The 23,790-nt window shown below is 45.4% G+C and overlaps 1 protein-coding gene across 5 annotated transcripts in view; it reads right to left on the minus strand.

The window, feature by feature from the left end:
* LOC147609539 (Inositol monophosphatase family protein) overlaps nt 1-23,790 on the minus strand; it is a 98,614-nt gene that overhangs the window by 16,796 nt on the left and 58,028 nt on the right. For all 5 annotated transcript variants that reach the window (XR_015264214.1, XM_086787401.1, XM_086787402.1 and 2 more), the window contains one exon: nt 16,776-16,878. Coding sequence is in view for 4 of the 5 variants with exons in the window: in XM_086787401.1 (XP_086643527.1) it covers nt 16,776-16,878 (103 nt within the window). In the remaining variant the exon portion in view is untranslated. The remainder of the gene's footprint in view (nt 1-16,775; nt 16,879-23,790) is intronic.

Here is a 23,790-nt window from a genome sequence, read left to right on the forward strand (position 1 = left end):
ACATCCCCACTAACGTTATCAGTGCCCGATAGTGGGTGTAGAACTTTGTATCAAGATATGCTCTCACACACGCACTCCACACACACACACAAACATAAGAGCATATATTCACACAAAGGCCTTCGTACTGAGTTTCTGTCAAACCTCCGGAGATGCAGGGTAGACTCAGCCATAATGAAGCCTAGCACTAAGGGAAGTAGCCAATAGAAAGAACTAGTGCAGTAAATAAGTAGTTGATAGGGAAAATGCACTGCTAAAGATAGAAAGAATATGCAGAATATCAACTGGCTGCAACTCAAACGAAAAATTCACAATGTGAAATCTCCTTGTCCGCTAATACGGCTGAATTATATACCTAGATGAATCCAGGAACATGCCCAAATTTACCTTTTAGGAACGTGCATGTTATATACTCATGGTAGTCAACCCACAAGACTATATAACCATCAACTCCATTATGCATAGTATGGACTAGATACTACGACATCCCCACTAACGTCATTATATACATATGTATATACATATATGTACGTATGTGTCTGTACACACGTGTGTGTGTGTGTGTGTGTGTGTGTGTATACACACTTTTTTTTTTGTGAAAACCATGCTTCTACTATAACTTATGTACAATATAGGAGATGGACTCGGCATAATTCTCTCTTCAAAGAACTTCAAAAGCAATGGAAAAAACACCTTGAACTATCTAAAAGCAATGTCCTCCAATTGTAAGCAGTTTTGGTGAAATTGTCGCAAATTCATCTTAAAGTAAGCATATGCTTCTAGAGGCATCTGCCCAAACATCTCATCTTCAATATTGTCCATAAAGTGTCATCTGCCAATCATCGAAGAAACTCCCTTGTCTTCAAACAATGCCATAACAGATATAGTACAGTTTCAGAACGAGCTCCATATCTGTAGGAGGTGGCTCTAGCTATCCCTCTTTTAGCGAGCATCTCCACAAACAAGGAGGACACCCACTAAACAGCGCCAAAGAAACAACCTTTGCTTTAAAGGCAGCTTACTTTTCTATATACCCTCCAGGTTTTTTTCCACCATCTTTCACTCTTTTGCATACCCCATAGAGTGTTGCCATGTGCGTGAATCCAAGGTGGTGGAAGCAAATGGTTATACATGCTAGTTGCAGTTATCTTATCCAAATGTAATCTCCAAGCATTATTGGTTTGCCCTTTCACTTTCCAGTCATGCAGCCTGTCATTTTCAACAAGTGGAGGCAATGGTTCATATGGCTGCAATAACCTTTTAATCTTCCTCCAAATCGGTCTATGATGCAAAACCAAGTTATGGTCATTGCACGCCTGCGGAAAGGATAGCACATTCCTTGTATCATCCACAACATCATCAAGCGTGCATATACCCAAGGATGCCAAAAAGCATGCTTTACATGGCTCTTACATAGCTAGCGGTTCTACAAACAAAAAGGACCAATGCAGACTTTCTAGTCGCATAGAGTTACCAATTGCAGATCACGTCCCACCCATTTGAGGTCTTTCAATGCAGTATTCCAATCTTGCATCATTCTTGTAGCATATGGATAGCCCACTACGGCCCTCAAAACGGCCTCACACCGCTTTCCAACATGAATTCACCCAAATTCCATAAGCCATACAGACTTTCCAGTCGCATAGAGTTACCAATTGCAGATCATGTCCCACCCATTTAAGGTCTTTCAATGCGGTATTCCAATCTTGCATCATTCTTGTAGCATATGGACAGCCCACTGCGGCCCTCAAAACGGCCTCACACTCCTTTTCAACATGAATTCACCCAAATTCCATAAGCCATAGTTTTCATGCCTATACACATAGTTGCAAGCATGATTGCCCAAGGCTGCCCTTGCTAAAAAAACACTGGAATCATGGTAGCTTTTCGAGCTAAAACATGGTAGTGAATATTGAAAATATTCAAACCACCATGCATCTTCGGCGAACAAACACAATTGCGACGCAACAGTCTCAAGGCTTTTTTATTTGTCTTGGAACAATTCCAAAGCTTCAGACATGAAAGTGTACAAATCTTACTTTCTCCAAACAAGCAATGGCAAGTCAAATTGAACATAAGCCATGATCAATGATTGTACAATGCATAATCTCGGATGCAGGGGCCATGTAGATAGCTTCCAATGAGCAAGTTTCGCTTTGAGCCTCTGCAGTACCCATTGTCCCGCCTTCTTGACCGTCATATCCCATTCCAGTGAGTATCCAAGATGACTTACCATTTGATTTGGCTGAACTATTTGACATGGCCATAGAAGGTGGTGCCAATGCATAAAGTGTAACGGAATCAACTTTGACTTCTCAAAGTTTATATAAAATCCCACAGCATTACCAAACAACTCTAAGACACTCATAATGTGTGTGAGATGAGTTGGATCATTTTTAGACATGAAGAAAGAGTCATCTGCATAGGCCTATGTCATAAAGTGAGTTCCATCCGGTTTCTGCCGGTCATGGAGCTGTCTTGTTTGCGTCAATTTGTCAATGTACAAGAGCAATGAACGCGTAGCAATTGCATATAGTAATGAACTCAAAGGGAAACCTTGTCTTACCGATCTTCCCAATGTCCAATGTTTGGAGAGATACTTACCCAGAATACATTGGGCAGTGCTATCCCTATACAACCAATAGATTACATGCTGCATTTTTGTTCTGGATCCCAAAGCAACCATTACAGCAGCTATGTAATCCCATTGCATTTTATCAAATGCCTTCGCCAAATCCACTTGCATGATTAGCACATCTTGTTTTGTATATTTGGCATATTCCATAGCGATATAGGCATTAGCAATATTATCTATTATTTGCCTTCGTGGCACAAAACCATATTGTTCAGGATGCAATCCATCATACAAAACACCTTTCAAGCGGTTGGCTATCATTTTGGTGGCTAGCCTATATATCATAGGCATTAAAGTGATTGGGCTCCATTCATTCAGCGTTTCACACAATTCCTTTTCAGGAGAGCCAATGTAACCAACCCTTCTTTCCACGATGCTGGCATTTCACCGCTCATCCATGCAACATTAATCATATATAGAATTGGGTTCTTCATATCCTCCCAAAATGTCAAGCCATCCCATCCACAAGATTTCCAATGACCCATGTCTTTTAATTCATATTCCAAATTCAGATTCTCAAAACAATGCATCAAAACGTATGGCATCCCCATTAGTCAATATAGGGTTTACACATGCCAAGAATTCACGCCTTGCATTTTGAACATCTTCTGTGATTTGTGAAGGATGCTCAGAAATCCGAGCGAAATGTTACACACGTGTCTGCAAGCTCAGCTTTTGTGCTCGTCCAATGCCCATTAGCTTTTTTAAGTTCAAGCAATCTTTTGCCTTCGTCTATCCACATGTAGACTTTTAAAGAAGGCTTTGTAGCGCGCCCTACCTGCCATTTTTGTATCTTCCTTTGCTCATCCAAAGTAATACAAGTTTTGGCCTCGCACGATACCATCTATTGGACATCTCATAATGCATGAGAATGGCTAAGTTTTGTCAATGATTGTGCTTCTTTTTTGCATCATCCACCCTTTGCCTTTGTTCTCCCATGTACCATCTACCATAGTCTGCAAGGATAGTTTGCATGCGATGAGAAAAGAAATACCAAGCTACATCCATAAATTCTATCAATTGACCCCGAAGTGGCGCAATAGCATCCTTCACCATTGCCTTAAATATGCTACGCGTAAGATAGTTGTTGTTAACAAGCAAAAGGCTTTGATGCTGCAATGCAGGTTCGTGGACAGGCATTTGAAAATACAAGCCCATCCATAAAGGTACATGATCAGTCAATTGAGCAGCATAATCCAGCCATAGCTTGCATGTGAATGCATCATGCTGCCGAGCATTTAGAATGTAACATCTATCAGGACGTGCCCAATAGTGATTGACAAATCCAAGTACATGTACCATATTGGCCAGCCACATATTACTAGCATCCGTCTGAAGAATGAAATTACGCCATTCATGTCTTTCATTCACCAGCATATGAGATGCATGGGAAGTATTATCTTCATCTCTGGGGGAGTTATTGAAATCCCCACACACAAGCATGTGTGAGCCAAGGGTAGGAGGCAAAAGTTTGCCACAATCTTTGTCTCGTAGATGACAGTTGAGAAGCATAAAGTCCTGCAAACTCATATACTTCTCCCTGCAACATACATTGCATAACCATCCATCTCTCATGAGGATCATTGAATTCAAGCACTAGCTACAACTCATGCCTTACAAGGAAAGACAACCCGTGAATAACTACTAGTTCCCACATAAAATATATCATAACCAACAAAGTGCCCAGTCTAACCACACCAAACCCATGCTGATTATGTTTCTTGGATACACAACACATCAAGCTTCATTCTATTTACATCGTGCCAGAAACACCTCCATTTTGGTTCACAGAGGCCCTGAACATTGTAAGTCACACACTTTACTGGAGTCATTGACATCTCTTTCAGAAAAAGTAAAAGAAAGCTAATTCACATCCATGCTATGGTCACCAGCAGCATCCTGTAATACATGCCACATAACATCATCTTTATCTATAATTTGTGTGCCTCCTTATAGACTTCCACCCAGTTTCTAGACACAACATCTATAAAAGGATTTTGATTCTGACCTCATGTAGTTTGTGGCTCAATCCAATTCCAGATATGATATTACACTAGGGCCGCTACTTGGTTGTTTTCTTTGGAGTCACGAATCCATCTTTGACAACCTTCCCTTTTACTTTGTCCTTTCCAATAATTGTTGTTTTACATAGGAATCTTAATTGGACCATAATCCAGAAATTTTTAAAAATCTTGACCCTTAGGCTAAGGTCACTTATATCATTTTTAATTCATTCCTAATGCACCTTGGAGAATTTATTTTGAACTTTTGTTTCAGGGAAATATATTTTTGATATTAGGAGAATTTTTATATCAAAAATATCTCAATATTGAATTACCTCTCTATAGAATTTTTCTTCTCTCTAGACAAAAACAAGGAAAAATAATATTTTCTTGTATTTTGAAATAGGGAATGATTACAGGGGATTGAGGTAAAAGCTTATTCATTATTCAGGCTGAGGAGGAATCTTATATTTGTCGGAGTTCCATTATGCATCGAGGCCTTACCCTTTAACTTTTCCTGCATCTTAACCCCATCTCTTGTGTTAACCACCTTGTTGACAGGTTGCACAACTCCCTCTTTGCTGAGGTGGAGATAAACCTTCTGGAGGGGGTTGTGGACACACACACACACCTACGTATATATATTTACACACACATGCACACATACGTATATACATACATACATACATACATGCATGCAATATATACATACATATATATGTGTGTGTGTGTGTGTGTGCACGTGCATGTGCACACACTCTTTTTTTTTTGGTGAAAACCACTATGCATGCACACCACTTTTCTTTTTTGTGAAAACCATTGTTTCATTATAAATGCAATGTACATTCATAGCTGCCCCAACATGGAGCAGCTACAACGGTGTCGTGCCACGGCACGTCTATGGTGTGAAACCATGCATGTGAGGCCATTAAATGCAAATCCAGATGCATGGGATTAAGTGCCACAGTGTACATGATATTCCGAGGGGTAGCAGAAGTCTCTGTGCCTGTGTACATATGGAATGCGTGGCGTGTGGAGAGTTTTGCCCGGGGATGCCTTGGCAGATGTACAGGGTGGACGGTTTTGCTGTGAGCATGTACAGGCTTGTCAGGAATGTGGGTTACTGAGGTGGTATCAGCTGTTTGGCAGCTCTGAATGTGTGCGCGTCCCAAGAAATGAGTGGGATTTCGCAGGTTGTATTTGAAGGTGTGGAAGCATGAAGGGCAATTGAATATTGATGTGGCTAAGGTTGCCTTTAAATTGGTGTGAAAAGGAAGGAATACGGGTGGCCATCTCTTAGGCTTTTTAAATAAAAAAATAATGATTAATGTGCCAATAAAACAATAGCCACATGGCTACTTGTTTGGATGCCAGCGCCGCTTCGCCAGCACGTGAAGAGAAGGTTGGCGAAGAAGTCCAGTCGGCGGGCCGGGTGAAAAGAGGTTTGCAGTGTGAAGTTGAGGGCCGGAGGGACCTAGTCATTCGGAGAGAGCCGCCTAGCAGACGGAGCTCTGGGCGTGTGCAGACGCAAGCAGGCGCAGGAAGGTCTCTCTGGAGCGGACAGAGCAAGTAGAGGGAAGGTGGCCGTTTTTTTTCTTGGTATTGAGCTGGCGAAGACGTGCAGAGGAGCCGCCTTGGGGTGAGCTACTGAAGCTGCAGGCCTAGAGGATAAGTGGTGACGGCTGGAAACGTAAGAGAGAGTGAAGCCCCGGGTTCTGCAGACAGGCGAAGAAGGATGCTGCCAAAGAGAGGAGCTGCCGCTTTTGAGGTGGTGTGGCCGTCTTGCAACCAGATGCTGCTGAAGAGAGGGCTACAGAGCAGTGCTGAGGAGTAGGTGATTACTGGGATAAACATATATTTTGTTGGTGTGCAGTGTTACTGTCATGTATCTTGTGTTAGAATTAGGTCCAGATGTTGATGAGTTGTACTTTGAAGATTCCACACTCTTTGAAGTTGTATTTTCCAATAGTTCTTCTGGTTACTGGACAGTGGTAATTTATATAAAAGAGGGGGAGTGGGCAAATTGTGAATGGATACTAGAAGAGGACCGTTCTGAGGGCATCTTGGATGTCCAGCTATGTAGAGATGAGGATTTCTACTGAAGTATAGGTTTGTTTTGTGTTGTCTCTCTGGTGTGGGTGAGTGGTGAAGTGTAAGAAGTGTTTCCAGCTTCTGCTGGTGGTGCCCCTTGAAGAGATATATATTCTGTTTCCTTGCTGGGATTTGAAGCTACTCTCACAGCCAGAAGTCTCGCACTTGCCCAGCAATACCGCACACGTCACGCGAGCTTTGGTGAACCCGACGTGGAACTGCTGGGGTGAGAGTTAGTGGTGAAATACACAGTGCAACCTATGGCTGAGAATCCTGAGGGACAGGGGGTTCGTTTTGACCCTGGGGTTATGCAAATGTTTCAGATGTTTACTATGTATATGCAACAGCAGCAAGCGGCCGAGAGGGGGCAAATTTCCACGACTAAAGCACTGCAGTCAATCGTGAAGAAGGTGGATCAATTTGATGGTAAAGACATCACAAAGTACCTGCGCAATTACACAAAGGAAATGGAGCTAAACAGGGTGACTGAGGAGGATATGGTTCGAAGCTTTGAGCTAGTATGTGTTCCCGAAATAAGAGAGCGCATAAGAGGATTACAGGCAGCACATGGTGGCAGAAATTGGGAGGAGTTCAAGCTTGCTTTGAAGGATGATTATTTCATGGAGGATTCCGAGCGGGTGACCAAGCGAACTTTCTTGGAGTGGGTTACAAAACCCAAAATTGGAATTTCTGCCACAGAGTTGCTAAGAGAGTTTGAGAAGCGCTATGCCCAGCTGTCAAGGATAGAGCGCACAACCTTAGACAGGGAAAAAACAGAGCTCTTCTTACAAGCAGCTGGGAAAGATCTCCAAGAAAAACTAGAAATTCTCCTTGAGGATAAGGATACAGAGCAGGGGCTAAAGAATGATTGGAATGATGTCGAGGATGCGGTCACCATGCTAGCAAAGCGGCAGCGAAGGAGGGATAAAATGGTGATGAGCTCGGCAACTCCTATAACTGTTACCCCGGAGAATCTACCAAAACCTGCTACTGCAATTCCAAAGGTAGAAGGGCCGATGGATGAGCTTATTAAGGGCATGCGAGACCTAAAACTGAAGATGTCCAGGATTGAGGAAAAAGGGCTACCATTAGGGCAGGCTTCTATGCAAAAGCCTCAAAACAAGGAAGGGTTTACATTCAGATATATATGGTGTGATGACCCAGAACATGCGAAAAAAGACTGTGCCAGCTATAAGGAAGCCCTCAGAAACCAACTTGTATTTTTCAAAGATGGAAAAATCCACCTTACAGAGACAGGTCTTCCGTTAAGCACAAACTTTGGGAAAGGAGGGATGAAAAAGCTGGTTGAGGATATGGCTGCTAGCCATGCCATCTCTATGGTTGAGGCAGCAACCTATGGGTTAAAGGCCAGCCAATCAAAGCAGGAATCTGAGAAGGATGAAGACTATGAGAATGAAGATTTTTGGCCATCAACAATGGAGCTAATTGCGTCAGAGAAGGTGTCTAAGCAGGTTTTGCATGAGGCAGGAGACTGTATACGTCTTGAGACTGGCTGGGAAGAACCTGTGGATTCTCAATCTGTTCATGCCTACATTGTAAAATGCCATAATAATGAGGCACAGGTAGAGGAAAAGCGTAAGAGGGAAAATGACGAAGGAGATGCCATGGATGATGGTTATGATGCTTCTATGAATGCTTTGCCATGTTTGTTTGATAGTGTTCAAGGTGTTGATGATATGCATGTTGCTAATGATGTTATGGAGGATAGTGCATATGTGACCGGAAGTCATACGAATGTTGTTTCAGAGGATGTTTGCTTTGCAGATGGTGGTTTTTGTTTGGAGTTTCTCTTTCAAGACAAGGAGGTTTTGTTAGAGGATCAGTTTAGTGAAGTTAATGTTTATGTGGATGAGTCTATTGCTCAAGACAGTGAGGATCTTGGGATGGCTCAGCTGTTTGATGATGATGAGTTTCTATTTGCAAACATCGGTAACCAACAATCTATGAATGAGGCTTCTTGCACTCTTGATGATGCTAGAGATGTGTTTTGTTTACATGGCAAAGATGATGCTTTTGATGTTTATGCTATTGATGGACCGGGACATTTTGATGTAGCATTACACCTTGATTTTCTTGCACCAGTTTGCATAGATGCATGTGAAGCATGTAGAGGCTTTGACAGCATATTGGTGGTGAAGATAGATGAGGAGGTAATATGCAAAAGAGCACAATGTGATGAATGGCTTGCTATGATGCCATTATGTGTATTTGAACCAAGGATATGTTATAAGTCAATAGAGCAAGCTCATGTGGAATGCAAATGGGTATTTGATCGTGGTATATGGATTGTTGGCAACCATGACAAATGTATTTGGGGATTGAATGCAGAACAATGGTGGATAATCAGGAAGGCTTTGTTTTTTTTACTTCTTTGATATTTATGGATACCAAAGCTTGGTTTGAAACACTTTAAAGTGTTCCAAACATGGGGGTTGGCCAGATGACAGGTTCTTTTTGCTGATTAATGTATGAAGATGGCATTCAGACATATGTAGATCTTGATGATGACTTGCACATACCGGAGGATGTGCAGGTTTAGAGGGGGGTGGATGTCGTGCCATGGCACGTCTATGGTGTGAAACCATGCATGTGAGGCCATTAAATGCAAATTCAGATGCATGGGATTAAGTGCCACAGTGTACATGATATTCCGAGGGCTAGCCGAAGTCCCTATGCCTGTGTACATATAGAATGCGTGACGTGTGGAGAGTTTTGCCCAGGGATGCCTTGGCAGATGTACAGACTGGATGGTTTTGCTGTAGGCTTGTTACAGGCTTGTCCGAAGTGTGCTTTGCTGGAGGTGGTATCAGCTGTTTAACAGCTCTGAATATGTATGCGTCCCTTTAAATGGAGTGGGCATTGGAAGGCTGTATTTGAAGTGGGCATGGAAGCATGGACAATTAGGAAAGAAAGGGCCAGTGTTGCCAAAAGCATTGGTGTGAAATAGAAGGAATAAGGGTGGCCATCTCTTAGGCTTTTTAAATAAAAAAATAATGATTAATGTGCCAATAAAACAATAGCCACATGGCTACTTGTTTGGATGCCAGCGCTGCTTCACCAGCACGTGAAGAGAAGGTTGGCGAAGAAGTCCAGTCGGCGGGCCGGGTGAAAAGAGGTTCGCGGTGTGAAGTTGAGGACCGGAGGGACCTGGTCATTCAGAGGGAGCCGCCTAGCAAACGGAGCTCTGGGCGTGTGCAGACGCAAGCAGGCAAGAGGAGCACTGGTGGTGTGTGGCTAGGCGTAGCAGGAAGGTCTCTCTGGAGCGGACAGAGCAAGTAGAGGGAAGGTGGCCGTTTTTTTTCTTGGTATTGAGCTGGCGAAGACGTGCAGAGGAGCCGCCTTGGGGTGAGCTACTGAAGCTGCAGGCCTAGAGGATAAGTGGTGACGGCTGGAAACGTAAGAGAGAGTGAAGCCCCGGGTTCTGCAGACAGGCGAAGCAGGATGCTACCAAAGAGAGGAGCTGCCGCTTTTGAGGTGGTGTGGCCGTCTTGCAACCGGATGCTGTTGAAGAGAGGGCTACAGAGCAGTGCTGAGGAGTAGGTGATTACTGGGATAAACATATATTTTGTTGGTGTGCAGTGTTACTGTCATGTATCTTGTGTTAGAATTAGGTCCAGATGTTGATGAGTTGTACTTTGAAGATTCCACACTCTTTGAAGTTGTATTTTCCAATAGTTCTTCTGGTTACTGGACAGTGGTAATTTATATAAAAGAGGGGGAGTGGGCAAATTGTGAATGGATACTAGAAGAGGACGGTTCTAAGGATATCTTGGATGTCCAGCTATGTAGAGATGAGGATTTCAACTGAAGTATACGTTTGTTTTGTGTTGTCTCTCTGGTGTGGGTGAGTGGTGAAGTGAAAGAAGTGTTTCCAGCTTCTGCTGGTGGTGCTCCTTGAAGAGATATATATTCTGTTTCCTTGCTGGGATTTGAAGCTACTCTCACAGCCAGAAGTCTCGCACTTGCCCACCGATACCGCCCACGTTACGACTTACGTGGGCGGTATCGCTGGGCAAGTGCGAGACTTCTGGCTGTGAGAGTAGTTGTCGTAACGTGGGCGGTATCGCTGGGCAAGTGCGAGACTTCTGGCTGTGAGAGTAGCTTCAAATCCCAGCAAGGAAACAGAATATATATCTCTTCAAGGAGCACCACCAGCAGAAGCTGGAAACACTTCTTTCACTTCACCACTCACCCACACCAGAGAGACAACACAAAACAAACGTATACTTCAGTAGAAATCCTCATCTCTACATAGCTGGACATCCAAAATATCCTTAGAACCGTCCTCTTCTAGTATCCATTCACAATTTGCTCACTCCCCCTCTTTTATATAAATTACCACTGTCCAGTAACCAGAAGAACTATTGGAAAATACAACTTCAAAGAGTGTGGAATCTTCAAAGTACAACTCATCAACATCTGGACCTAATTCTAACACAAGATACATGACAGTAACACTGCACACCAACAAAATATATGTTTATCCCAGTAATCACCTACTCCTCAGCACTGCTCTGTAGCCCTCTCTTCAGCAGCATCCGGTTGCAAGACGGCCACACCACCTCAAAAGCGGCAGCTCCTCTCTTTGGCAGCATCCTTCTTCGCCTGTCTGCAGAACCCGGGGCTTCACTCTCTCTTACGTTTCCAGCCGTCACCACTTATCCTCTAGGCCTGCAGCTTCAGTAGCTCACCCCAAGGCGGCTCCTCTCCACGTCTTCGCCAGCTCAATACCAAGAAAAAAGACGGCCACCTTCCCTCTACTTGCTCTGTCCGCTCCAGAGAGACCTTCCTGCTACGCCTAGCCACACACCACCAGTGCTCCTCTTGCCTGCTTGCGTCTGCATACGCCCAGAGCTCCGTCTGCTAGGCGGCTCCCTCCGAATGACCAGGTCCCTCCGGCCCTCAACTTCACACCGCGAACCTCTTTTCACCCGGCCCGCCGACTGGATTTCTTCGCCAACCTTCTCTTCACGTGCTGGCGAAGCGGCGCTGACATCCAAACAAGTAGCCATGTGGCTATTGTTTTATTGGCACATTAATCATTATTTTTTTATTTAAAAAGCCTAAGAGATGGCCACCCTTATTCCTTCCTTTTCACACCAATTTAAAGGCAACCTTAGCCACATCAATATTCAATTGCCCTTCATGCTTCCACACCTTCAAATACAACCTGCGAAATCCCACTCATTTCTTGGGACGCGCATACATTCAAAGCTGCCAAACAGCTGATACCACCTCAGTAACCCACATTCCAGACAAGCCTGTACATGCTCACAGCAAAACCGTCCACCCTGTACATCTGCCAAGGCATCCCCGGGCATTACTCTCCACACGCCACGCATTCCATACGTACACAGGCACAGGGACTTCTGCTAGCCCTCGGAATATCATGTACACTGTGGCACTTAATCCCATGCATCTGGATTTGCATTTAATGGCCTCACATGCATGGTTTCACACCATAGACGTGCCATGGCACGACATCCACCCCCTCTAAACCTGCACATCCTCCGGTATGTGCCAAGTCATCATCAAGATCCACATATATCTGAATGTCATCTTCATACATTAATCAGCAAAAAAGAACCTGTCATCTAGCCAACCCCCATGTTTGGAACACTTTAAAGTGTTTCAAACCAAGCTTTGGTATCCATAAATATCAAACAAGTAAAAAAAACAAAGCCTTCCTGATTATCCACCATTGTTCTGCATTCAATCCCCAAATACATTTGTCATGGTTGCCAACAATCCATATACCACGATCAAATACCCATTTGCATTCCACATGAGCCTGCTCCATTGCCTTATACCATATCCTTGGTTCAAATACACATAATGGCATCATAGCAAGCCATTCATCACATTGTGCTCTTTTGCATATTACCTCCTCATCTATCTTCACCACCAATATGCTGTCAAAGCCTTTACATGCTTCACATGCATCTATGCAAACTGGTGCAAGAAAATCAAGGTGTGATGCTACATCAAAATGTCCCGGTCCATCAATAGCATAAACATCAAAAGCATCATCTTTGCCATGTAAACAAAACACATCTCTAGCATCATCAAGAGTGCAAGAAGCCTCATTCATAGATTGTTGGTTACCGATGTTTGCAAATAGAAACTCATCATCATCAAACAGCTGAGCCATCCCAAGATCCTTACTGTCTTGAGCAATAGACTCATCCACATAAACATTAACTTCACTAAACTGATCCTCTAACAAAACCTCCTTGTCTTGAAAGAGAAACTCCAAACAAAAACCACCATCTGCAAAGCAAACATCCTCTGAAACAACATTCATATGACTTCCGGTCACATATGCACTATCCTCCATAACATCATTAGCAACATGCATATCATCAACACCTTGAACACTATCAAACAAACATGGCAAAGCATTCATAGAAGCATCATAACCATCATCTATGGCATCTCCTTCGTCATTTTCCCTCTTACGCTTTTCCTCTACCTGTGCCTCATTATTCTGGCATTTTGCAATGTAGGCATGAACAGATTGAGAATCCACAGGTTCTTCCCAGCCAGTCTCAAGACGTATACAGTCTCCTGCCTCATGCAAAGTCTGCTTAGACACCTTCTTTGACGCAATTAGCTCCATTGTTAATGGCCAAAAATCTTCACTGTCATAGTCTTCATCCTTCTCAGATTCCTGCTTTGATTGACTGGCCTTTAACCCATAGGTTGCTGCCTCAACCATAGAGATGGCATGGCTAGCAGTCATATCCTCAACCAGCTTTTTCATTCCTCCTTTCCCAAAGTTTGTGCTTAACGGAAGACCAGTCTCTGTAAGGTGGATTTTTCCATCTTTGAAAAATACAAGTTGGTTTTTGAGGGCTTCCTTATAGCTGGCACAGTCTTTTTTCGCATGTTCTCGGTCATCACACCATATACATCTGAATGTAAACCCTTCCTTGCTTTGAGGCTTTTGCATAGAAGCCTGCCCTAATGGTAGCCCTTTTTCCTCAATCCTGGACATCTTCAACTTTAGGTCTCGTATGCCCTTAATAAGCTCATCTATCGGCCCTTCTACCTTTGGGATTGCAGCAGCAGGTTTTGGTAGATTCTCAGGGGTAACAGTTATAGGAGTTACCAAGCTCATCATCAATATCCCTCCTTCGCTGCCGCTTTGCTAGCATGGTGACCGCATCCTCGACATCATTCCAATCATTCTTTAGCCCATGCTCTGTATCCTTATCCTCAAGGAGAATTTTCAGTTTTTCTTGGAGATCTTTCTCAACTGCTTGTAAGAAGAGCTCTGTTTTTTCCCTGTCTAAGGTTGTGCGCTCTATCCTTGACAGCTGGGCATAGCGCTTCTCAAACTCTCTTAGCAACTCTGTGGCAGAAATTCCAATTTTGGGTTTTGTAACCCACTCCAAGAAAGTTCGCTTGGTCACCCGCTCGGAATCCTCCATGAAATAATCATCCTTCAAAGCAAGCTTAAACTCCTCCCAATTTCTGCCACCATGTGCTGTCTGTAATCCTCTTATGCGCTCTCTTATTTCGGGAACACATACCAGCTCAAAGCTTCGAACCATATCCTCCTCAGTCACCCTGTTTAGCTCCATTTCCTTTGTGTAATTGCGCAGGTACTTTGTGATGTCTTTACCATCAAATTGATCCACCTTTTTCACGATTGACTGCAGTGCTTTAGTCGTGGAAATTTGCCCCCTCTCGGCCGCTTGCTGCTGTTGCATATACATAGTACACATCTGAAACATTTGCATAACCCCGGGGTCAAAATGAACCCCCTGTCCCTCAGGATTCTCAGCCATAGCTTGCACTGTGTATTTCACCACTAACTCTCACCCCAGCAGTTTCACGTCGGGTTCACCAAATCTGTCGTGACGTGGGCGGTATCGCTGGGCAAGTGCGAGACTTCTGGCTGTGAGAGTAGCTTCAAATCCCAGCAAGGAAACAGAATATATATCTCTTCAAGGAGCACCACCAACAGAAGCTGGAAACACTTCTTACACTTCACCACTCACCCACACCAGAGAGATAACACAAAACAAACCTATACTTTAGTAGAAATCCTCATCTCTACATAGCTGGACATCCAAGATGCCCTCAGAACCGTCCTCTTCTAGTATCCATTCACAATTTGCCCACTCCCCCTCTTTTATATAAATTACCACTGTCCAGTAACCAGAAGAACTATTGGAAAATACAACTTCAAAGAGTGTGGAATCTTCAAAGTACAACTCATCAACATCTGGACCTAATTCTAACACAAGATACATGACAGTAACACTGCACACCAACAAAATATATGTTTATCCCAGTAATCACCTACTCCTCAGCACTGCTCTGTAGCCCTCTCTTCAGCAGCATCCGGTTGCAAGACGGCCACACCACCTCAAAAGCGGCAGCTCCTCTCTTTGGCAGTATCCTTCTTCGCCTGTCTGCAGAACCCGGGGCTTCACTCTCTCTTACGTTTCCAGCCGTCACCACTTATCCTCTAGGCCTGCAGCTTCAGTAGCTCACCCCAAGGCGGCTCCTCTGCACGTCTTCGCCAGCTCAATACCAAGAAAAAAAACGGCCACCTTCCCTCTACTTGCTCTGTCCCCTCCAGAGAGACCTTCCTGCTACGCCTAGCCACACACCACCAGTGCTCCTGTTGCCTGCTTGCGTCTGCACACGTCCAGAGCTCCGTCTACTAGGCGGCTCCCTCCGAATGACCAGGTCCCTCCGGCCCTCAACTTCACACCGCGAACCTCTTTTCACCCGGCAAAGCAGCGCTGGCATCCAAACAAGTAGCCATGTGGGTATTGTTTTATTGGCACATTAATCATTATTTTTTTATTTAAAAAGCCTAAGAGATGGCCACCCTTATTCCTTCTATTTCACACCAATGCTTTTGGCAACACTGGCCCTTTCTTTCCTAATTGTCCATGCTTCCATGCCCACTTCAAATACAGCCTTCCAATGCCCACTCCATTTAAAGGGACGCATACATATTCAGAGCTGTCAAACAGCTGATACCACCTCCAGCAAAGCACACTTCGGACAAGCCTGTAACAAGCCTACAGCAAAACCATCCAGTCTGTACATCTGCCAAGGCATCCCCGGGCCAAACTCTCCACACGCCACGCATTCCATATGTGCACAGGCACAGGGACTTCTGCTAGCCCTCGGAATATCATGTACACTGTGGCACTTAATCCCATGCATCTGAATTTGCATTTAATGGCCTCACATGCATGGTTTCACACCATAGACGTGCCATGGCACGACAACGGAAAACTAGAAACAATGATAAAACACGTCCAACTGGGCCGTGGAAAGGTCTCCAAGAAAGTGGGCATCTTGGAGAGACTGGAGCAAGGAGAATCTGAAAAAGGCGAAGACATCCACCGAAGTGTGCCCAAACAATTGAGTGTTGCAGGCATGGTATAAACTCCATAAGGCCCAATAATGGCACCACGGAAAAAAGAGAGCATAATCGGGGGTAGAGGGATATCTACCAAACAGCCAAAAGTGCCTACCAAAGGAAAGGCTAGGAAACCGGGCATGGAGAAGAGTTGTCAAACGAGCTAAGAAATCTCAAGCGGTAGGACAAGCCCAAAGAAGATGCAGGACCGTCTCACGCGGATGCGAACACGTAGGGCAAACCGAGGAAACAATACGTTGGGCAGCCAAGACATCCACTGGGAGGGCTCCCACCAGACATCGCCACAGAAAGGCCCACTGCTTGAGGGGAAGCTTACTTTTCCATATACGATGAAACATGTGCACACACACATATATACATACATACATACACATACATATACATATATGTGCATGTGTGTGCGTCTCTCTCTCTTTCTCTCTCTCTCTCTATATATATACATACATACATATGATCCAGCTAGCCACAACTTGGACAAAGACTTCAGAAGAAATATACAAATCTGCTAATACGGCAAAAAGATATACCAATGGAAAGTTCAGATTGTTTTCGAAACTTGACAAAAACTAAAGTGTGATAACATTGTAGAATCAGAAGTCATAGAAGTCCATACCCATGCTAACAAGTGATTGGACACCGAAATCTGCAACCGTAACTGGACTTTGGTCGCTCTTGTTCACCTGCTCTTTGCCCTTCATAATCACAGAACTGCGCACCTATTCAAAACCCAATGATACAGACAAGCTTCATATGGCAGGTAGACCTCGCATGCGTTCAAATACAGATCTAAAGCTTTCAAATGCCTGCTATTAAATGTTCAGGGGAAAAAAAAAAACTTTCAGTGGCAGATAGATGCATCCCAGAGGCCAAAAAGAATGGTGCTACATGATCTCCATGCCAGCCATGTGGGGGAATGGACCCCAAACAATGTTTAAAAAATGTAGCAGCTAGCACAAGTCCAGATAGGGAATCCTAGTGAAAGGACTTACAGCAATTAAAGCAACTACTTGACGAAAAATGTGATTTACATTAAAAACCTTTGTTACAATGTCGTAGGCTACAAACAGAAATCCTTCACTTGTGTGGGATAGGTTGCCTTCAGTGAGTGAGTTGAAGGGGGAAGACAGGCACCCATTCTATATGCAGCCAAAAGGCATAGCAGCTCAAGACAGCCATCTGAGGGCAATTTACAGCAGGTCAGCTATCTAGTGTAGTGCGGATGTCAAAACGGTGTTGAACAAGGAGGCAAGCAGCATTTAGACGAGGTAAGCGGGGCACTTAGATGAGGTAAGCGGAGGTAAACGGGGCTATTCTGCAAGGTGGCTAATTTGGAAGGAAGGCTGCAGCAAGTAGGAGGTTCCTTGCAGCTGCATGACTGCCAGGGAGCTAGCCAACAGGGCTACCAGGTTCTGGCCAGCAAGGCGCCCAGCTGGGAAGTGAAAAGAGTGGCCAAAAGGTGCCCAACAAGGCTCAACTCACACCAATGCATTAAATCAATTAAAAAAGAAAAAAAAAGGCCTAATAAGCCCCTGCTCCTATGCCGAACGGTGCAAATTCCCAAATGCCCTCCGTGGAGGCTCATATATGGGAGCTACCCCCATCCAATCAACCTATAACACCCCCCTCAAATCCTAGTTGTGGGCCAACACCAACTCGCCTGGGCCCTGAAGAGGTGCTCCAGTTGGTCCCAAGGCAATGAATGCCTTGTATAAAGATGAGCCACAGTCCACAACAGGACAATACTCCACAAAAAACTTTATTTACGAGAATCTTCTCTAGGATGAAATGGTACTTTCACCTCTACATGCTCAGTCTGGGCATGGAAGACACAATGCTTGGCCATCCCCAAGCTACTCTAGCTACACTATGTATAGTAGTAGCCTCATCTTGATCACATCCAACATCATTGTTGCAAGCGTGGGGCCTTGCTTTACTAATCCACAGCCCTAAGCTTGATTAAGAACAAGATGCTGATTAAACATGATTAAAATAGAGGAGAGAGAGAGAGAGAGAGAGAGAGAGAGTTGGTGTCAGGGTCTTCTTGTATTATGGTACAAAAAGGTGACATAAAGTCTGTACATATTCAAGGCCCTTGGTCTACCCCATTGGGATGACCTTTGGCCTTCTACATGCTTCTTCTAACTTCTAACTTCTTCAAAAGGTGAATGAATGAATGCAAATGCTAAATATGGGCTAGAGGTGCTGGTTGGCCAAGTCAACTGCTGTCGGCCTGTTTGCTGGACAAATATTGCAAAAAATATTATTATAAATGCTCCACTGACTTCGATGCTTGCCCCATCTGCTGGCCAACTGAATGAGACTGGCCACCTGCCTGCTTGGGTACCCTTTTGGCTGCCGACTGCTGTATGGATGCTTCTTATGGCTACCGCCTGGGTTCCCATGCCCTCCATGATGCTTAACATGCTGTCCTAAATGTTGTATGCTGTCCTAAATGCTGTATTTATCAGGGATTATGCTGTTCATGCTGAGGATTAGGCAATGGCACGGGTGTGCACATGACAATCATCAAGAAGCCTCATTAGCCATATGGACTTACAAGTAGCTGCACAACCTGCCCTATACTCTACCTCAGTGCATAGTTCCAATCATAGGTTTCATACTACCATACGTCAATGAGAATGATAGGTATGATAAAGTATGATCCTGGTACCTACAAGGTGCAGACCAGCCACGGTGTCACTTTCAGCAATAAAAAAAGGAGCAAGAATGATAGGCGAGTTTCATACGCCGTTTTATCATACGTTAGCAAACATTGCTTCACCAATCATACGAGTATGATAGGAACTATGCCTCAGTGGATGATAGAACCACCATTGGTTGCTTCTTGTGTGTCCAAAAAAACGAGCCCCGAACCAATCGTAATGCAATATCCTGTAGTTGAGCATCTGGAGTCTAGATCTCCTACCCAATCTGAATCAGCGTAGCACTCAAAAAGGAACCTCTCTTGTAGGTAATGCTATAAGCTTGGGTTACAAATATCTAAGAACACAAAGACCAACTCTCCAATGATTCTCCTTGGGTTCAGAAGGAAATGACTTAGCACCCCAACTGCATAATTAATATCTGGTTTAGTGTTGGTGGCTAAGTATATCAAAAAGCCAACCTCCTGTATACATTATCATCCGTTGGGTATTTCGGAGTTAGCTTGGGGTCTCGTCAAGTGCCCTTAGTGGTGTGAATGTACTAGGTGTGAACACCCTCTTATTTAGGGTCAAAAGATAAGGCCTTGGTGCCTATAAAAGCATGTATTTGGGTGGATTCGTTATCACAGTCAATACCATTTGAGAACTTGCTCTCTTGGCTTGAATATCTCATCTCTCCCCTCTGCGCCAGACCCCTCTGCGCCCCCCCACCCCCTTCCCCCCCTCCCGTCAGCCCCTCGCCCCCTCTGCGCCAACCCTCCCTCCCGCCCTCTCTCTCTCTCTCTCTCTCTCTCTCTCCCCCCCCCCCTCTGACCTAGTAGCATTAGCTTCCCACTCTCCCTAGTTGCTGCTTCCGGATGCTCCCTACTGATGTATTGTAGGGCTAGATACTTACCTTCAATTCTTTCTTTTCTTTTCCAGACAATGTATCAAATGTCACATGGTTGTAACTTTGGTCTCATAGGTCACTTTGGCCTTTTGAAGACGTTAATATAACATTTCATTTCATTTCATTTCTCTCTCTCTGCGCCTCCCCTCCTCCTGCCTGCCAGCCCCTCGCTCTCTCTGCTGCGCATACCCCTCTGCCCGCTACACCCCCCCCCCTCTTTGCTACGCCTCCTGCCCTCTCTGCCCCTGCGCCCCCCCCCCTCCTCCCGCCAGCCCCTCGCCTCCTCTCCTCTCTCTCTCCCGCCTGTCCTCTCAGCCCCCGCCTCCCCCCCTCTTCTCTACCTTCCGCCTGTCCTGTGAGCCCCCGCCTTCCCCCTCTGCTCGCTACCCCTCTGCCTGTTCTTCCCCCCGCCCCCCCCCCCTTTTTTGCTGCACCTCCTGCCCCTGCCTGCACACCTGACACCACCTGTGCATTCCCCTGCCCCCGCCTGCACACGCAGCCCCGCCATTGCCCTACTGTTGAATCTTTTCTCTACATGGCTTGACCCCCCTCCTGCTGCTGTTTCGCGCAGGTGTCATGGATTAAATTCCAGTCCATTGGCTGTGGGAAGTACTGCAAAAAGTCATGGCCAAGACCGGAGTTAAAGAGGAGCTCGTGAAGGTGGAGGACAAGCTCAGCACAATTATCAAAGAAAACAAGAAGATGGTCGACTCTTCCGTTACCGCAATCATAAACCGCCTCTCCAAACTCGAGAAGGGATTTGACAAAACCCAAGAGCTCGAAGAGAGAACATCCAGGCAAGAGGCTGAGATTTCACCCCTAAAGGAGGAACTAGTGGAGGCCAAATTGCATGCTAAAAGTCAAGTGGCTGAAATCTCAACCCTCAAAAAGGAGTTGGAAGCCACTTCACAAGGCAAGCTTGAGGATGGAAAATTTCAGCCCTCCTTGATTGAAGAGCTGAATACCATCAAGGAACAAATGAGGATCATTTGAGAGGAGGAGGAGCAACATAAAGAGAAGACATCTTCATGGGTGGAGGTGACCACAGAGACACAAAAGAAGATGGACGAGGCGGAGAAATGGATCGAGGTCGCCAAAAAAGGGAAAGGTAAAGAATCCCCACCCATCCCCACTCCCACCATCATCAACATGACCCTCGAAGAGGAGCAAAGGAGGAAGACCCGGGCCTTCCATGTACGAGTGTCCGGTCTAAAAGACCGTGATGATGCGGAAGGGGAAACCAAGGAGCTCTTCTCTATGATGGGCATTGAAGCCACGCACACAAAGGCATGGAGAGTGGGAAAGAAGAGAGAAGGTAGTGGCGAATCTTCTGAGGAGAGAGCACTTATCATTCGTTTCCCCTCCATGGAAGCGAAGGACGACTTCTTGAAGAGACGTCCTACACTCAAGAAGACGGGAATATTTCTTGGAGATGACCTCACACTCTCGCAGCTTGCCCACATGAAAGAAGTTATGCCCGAGATAAGGGCAGCCCGAGAGAAAGGGAAAGTGGCCTTCTATAGAGATGGTAGAGTGGTGATTATGGAGAGGCGCTCTTCATGACGGCGCGAGACCTATGGGACTACACTCAAAGTTGCTACTTGGAATTGTAATGGATCTCTACGCCTTGATGTAGGGGCTTTTGAGGATAGTTTCACTGGGAGGGACATCATCTTCTACTCTGAGACGCATCAGGCTCCTCGACAGTCCATGCCACATGTTAGTGGATACCGATGGGAGACAGCTTGTAGACAGGAGATCGTTTAGAGCATAGAGGACGAGGCTCAGGAGGAGTGGCAGTATTGTTTAGAGAGGAGCTGCAGCCTACATATAGTCCGCAGAGATGAGCAGCCTAGGTACATGTGGGTTAGACTGAGGGCAGAGACCGGCACATATCTCTACATTGCTATATGCTATTTTGCTCCTAGTACATCAGTGTATGCATCACCTAGCGGGCAGTCTCCCTTTTCTATTTTGGTCCTTGGATGATGACATTTGGGAGTTCTCCAGGGATGGTGACATCATTCTCCTGGGGGACTTCAATGCCAGGACCGCCCATAACCAGACAGTATTTTATGATACCTCAGAGGAGATGTTGAGGGAGCTTGATGTTAGGGATATGGGCCTATCTAGACTCTCACAGGATGAGGAACACACTGAGTATGGGCGGTATTTGATAGACATGGGGACTGCACATGGATTGGCCATCCTGAATGGCCTACAGAGATTCCCGGCAGCGGGCGGTTTCACTTGCTTTCCACATCGGCATGGTGCTAGTACAGTGGACTATGTTATGGCTCAGTCCAGTCTCATTCCCTCTTTTCAAGATTTTATGGTAGGCACTAGGCCGGTTGGACTAGCAGTGGATCATGCTATCTTGTCCTTCACTCTCACATTTCAGTTCAGCACAGCTCCATTGGGACAGGTCTCCACACACACTCCTTATACCTTTACGAGGGAGACTGACACCGTGTACACGAATGAGATATACATACGCTTATGTGCCGAGGAGCCGAGACGGCCATTAGATGAGCTCACTCAAATATTGATAGAGACGCTTCACGCTGCAGCATCAGAGGCATATCCCCATAGTCAGCCTACAAAGAGACGATCTGGGAACATGCCCCAGAACAGCTGGTATGATGAGGAGTGCAGAGAGATGAGGATCAGATTATAGAGAGAGGTGCTCATGGGTGTTACCACTCACAGACAGTCACGGATTACCTTCCAGCACCTAGTGCGACGGAAGAAGAGGGCTTATCTTGCTCAGTTAGAGAGGGATTTGTATCAGTTATTTATGAGTCAGGACTCAGGCGAGGCATGGAGACTATTCCATGAGCATTCACCATCACCAGCCATTACCTCCACAGAGATTTGGGGTGAGTATGCACCATCCCTGTACATAGCACCAGGACAGCCACCCCTGCCAGACCCATCGGAGCCATGCCCAGAGACATGTGCTTTCTTTACTGCTGAGATGGTAAGGAAAGCTATTGACAGGATGAGGACTGGGAGAGCATATGATCATGATGGTTTGGTAGCAGAGCACTTTATTCATGCCAAAGATATGCTTGCAGAGCTTATTCCTATGATGTTTAACCGAGCCATGTGTGAGGGTTTTCCTGAGACTTGGAATATGTCCACGATTGTGCCTATCTTCAAGTCAGGGGATCCCATGCTTCCTGGGAATTATCGTACCATCATGATTGGTCATACATTGGCTAGATTATATGCATCTATTCTTGAGCAGGAGTTGAGTAGATGGGCAGAGAGAGAGGGCATACATGCATCAGGGCAAGCAGGGTTCAGGAGAGGTTTCTCCACTCTTGACCATATCTTGACACTCAGAGCTATTATTGAGGAGGGCAGATCATATGGCAGGAGGATTTATTGTTGCTTTGTGGATTTCCGCAAAGCTGACACAGTACCGAGAGCCAGACTGATGCGCAGACTACAGGAGATGGGAGTGCCCACAGAGCTGATTTGGGGAATCATGGCTTTATTTAGGACAGTTGTGGGGCAGGTATGTACTACTCAAGGTATATCTGAGATGGTTCACTCCACTATTGGGGTGAAACAGGGCTGCCCCCTTTCTCCCACTTTATTTGGGATGTATGTGGATGAGGTTTCGGACTATGTAGAGCGGGAGGGTGACAGAGGAGCACAGCTAGCAGGGACATGGATTCCGCTGTTATTGTATGCTGATGATATTGTGTTGATCTCAGATTCTCCAGAGGGGATGCAGCGTCATTTGGATGCATTGCACACGTTTGCCGAGGACAGTGGATTGTCTATTAACCTTGGTAAAACCAAGGTGATGGTGTTTAACACCACAGCACAGTGGGTTAGGAGGTCAGCACCCACGTTTACATATGGTCAGGAGACAGTGGAGTATACAGATGCATATGGCCCCACTGAAGCCCCGGCGAACCCCTCCCTCTCCGATGGATCACTCCCAGCCGCTCCTATCTCCCTCTTCTCCGCCTCCTACCCTTCCCCCCCCCACCCTCCCCCCCCTCCTTCCCTCTTTCTCTTCAGAGCAGACCCAGGCATGTTCTTCAGGGAGCTGTGGACAC

Source organism: Cibotium barometz, chromosome 51 (genome assembly GCF_041138505.1).
Source record: "Cibotium barometz isolate CiBa-2024 chromosome 51, ASM4113850v1, whole genome shotgun sequence".
NCBI lineage: Eukaryota > Viridiplantae > Streptophyta > Polypodiopsida > Cyatheales > Cibotiaceae > Cibotium > Cibotium barometz.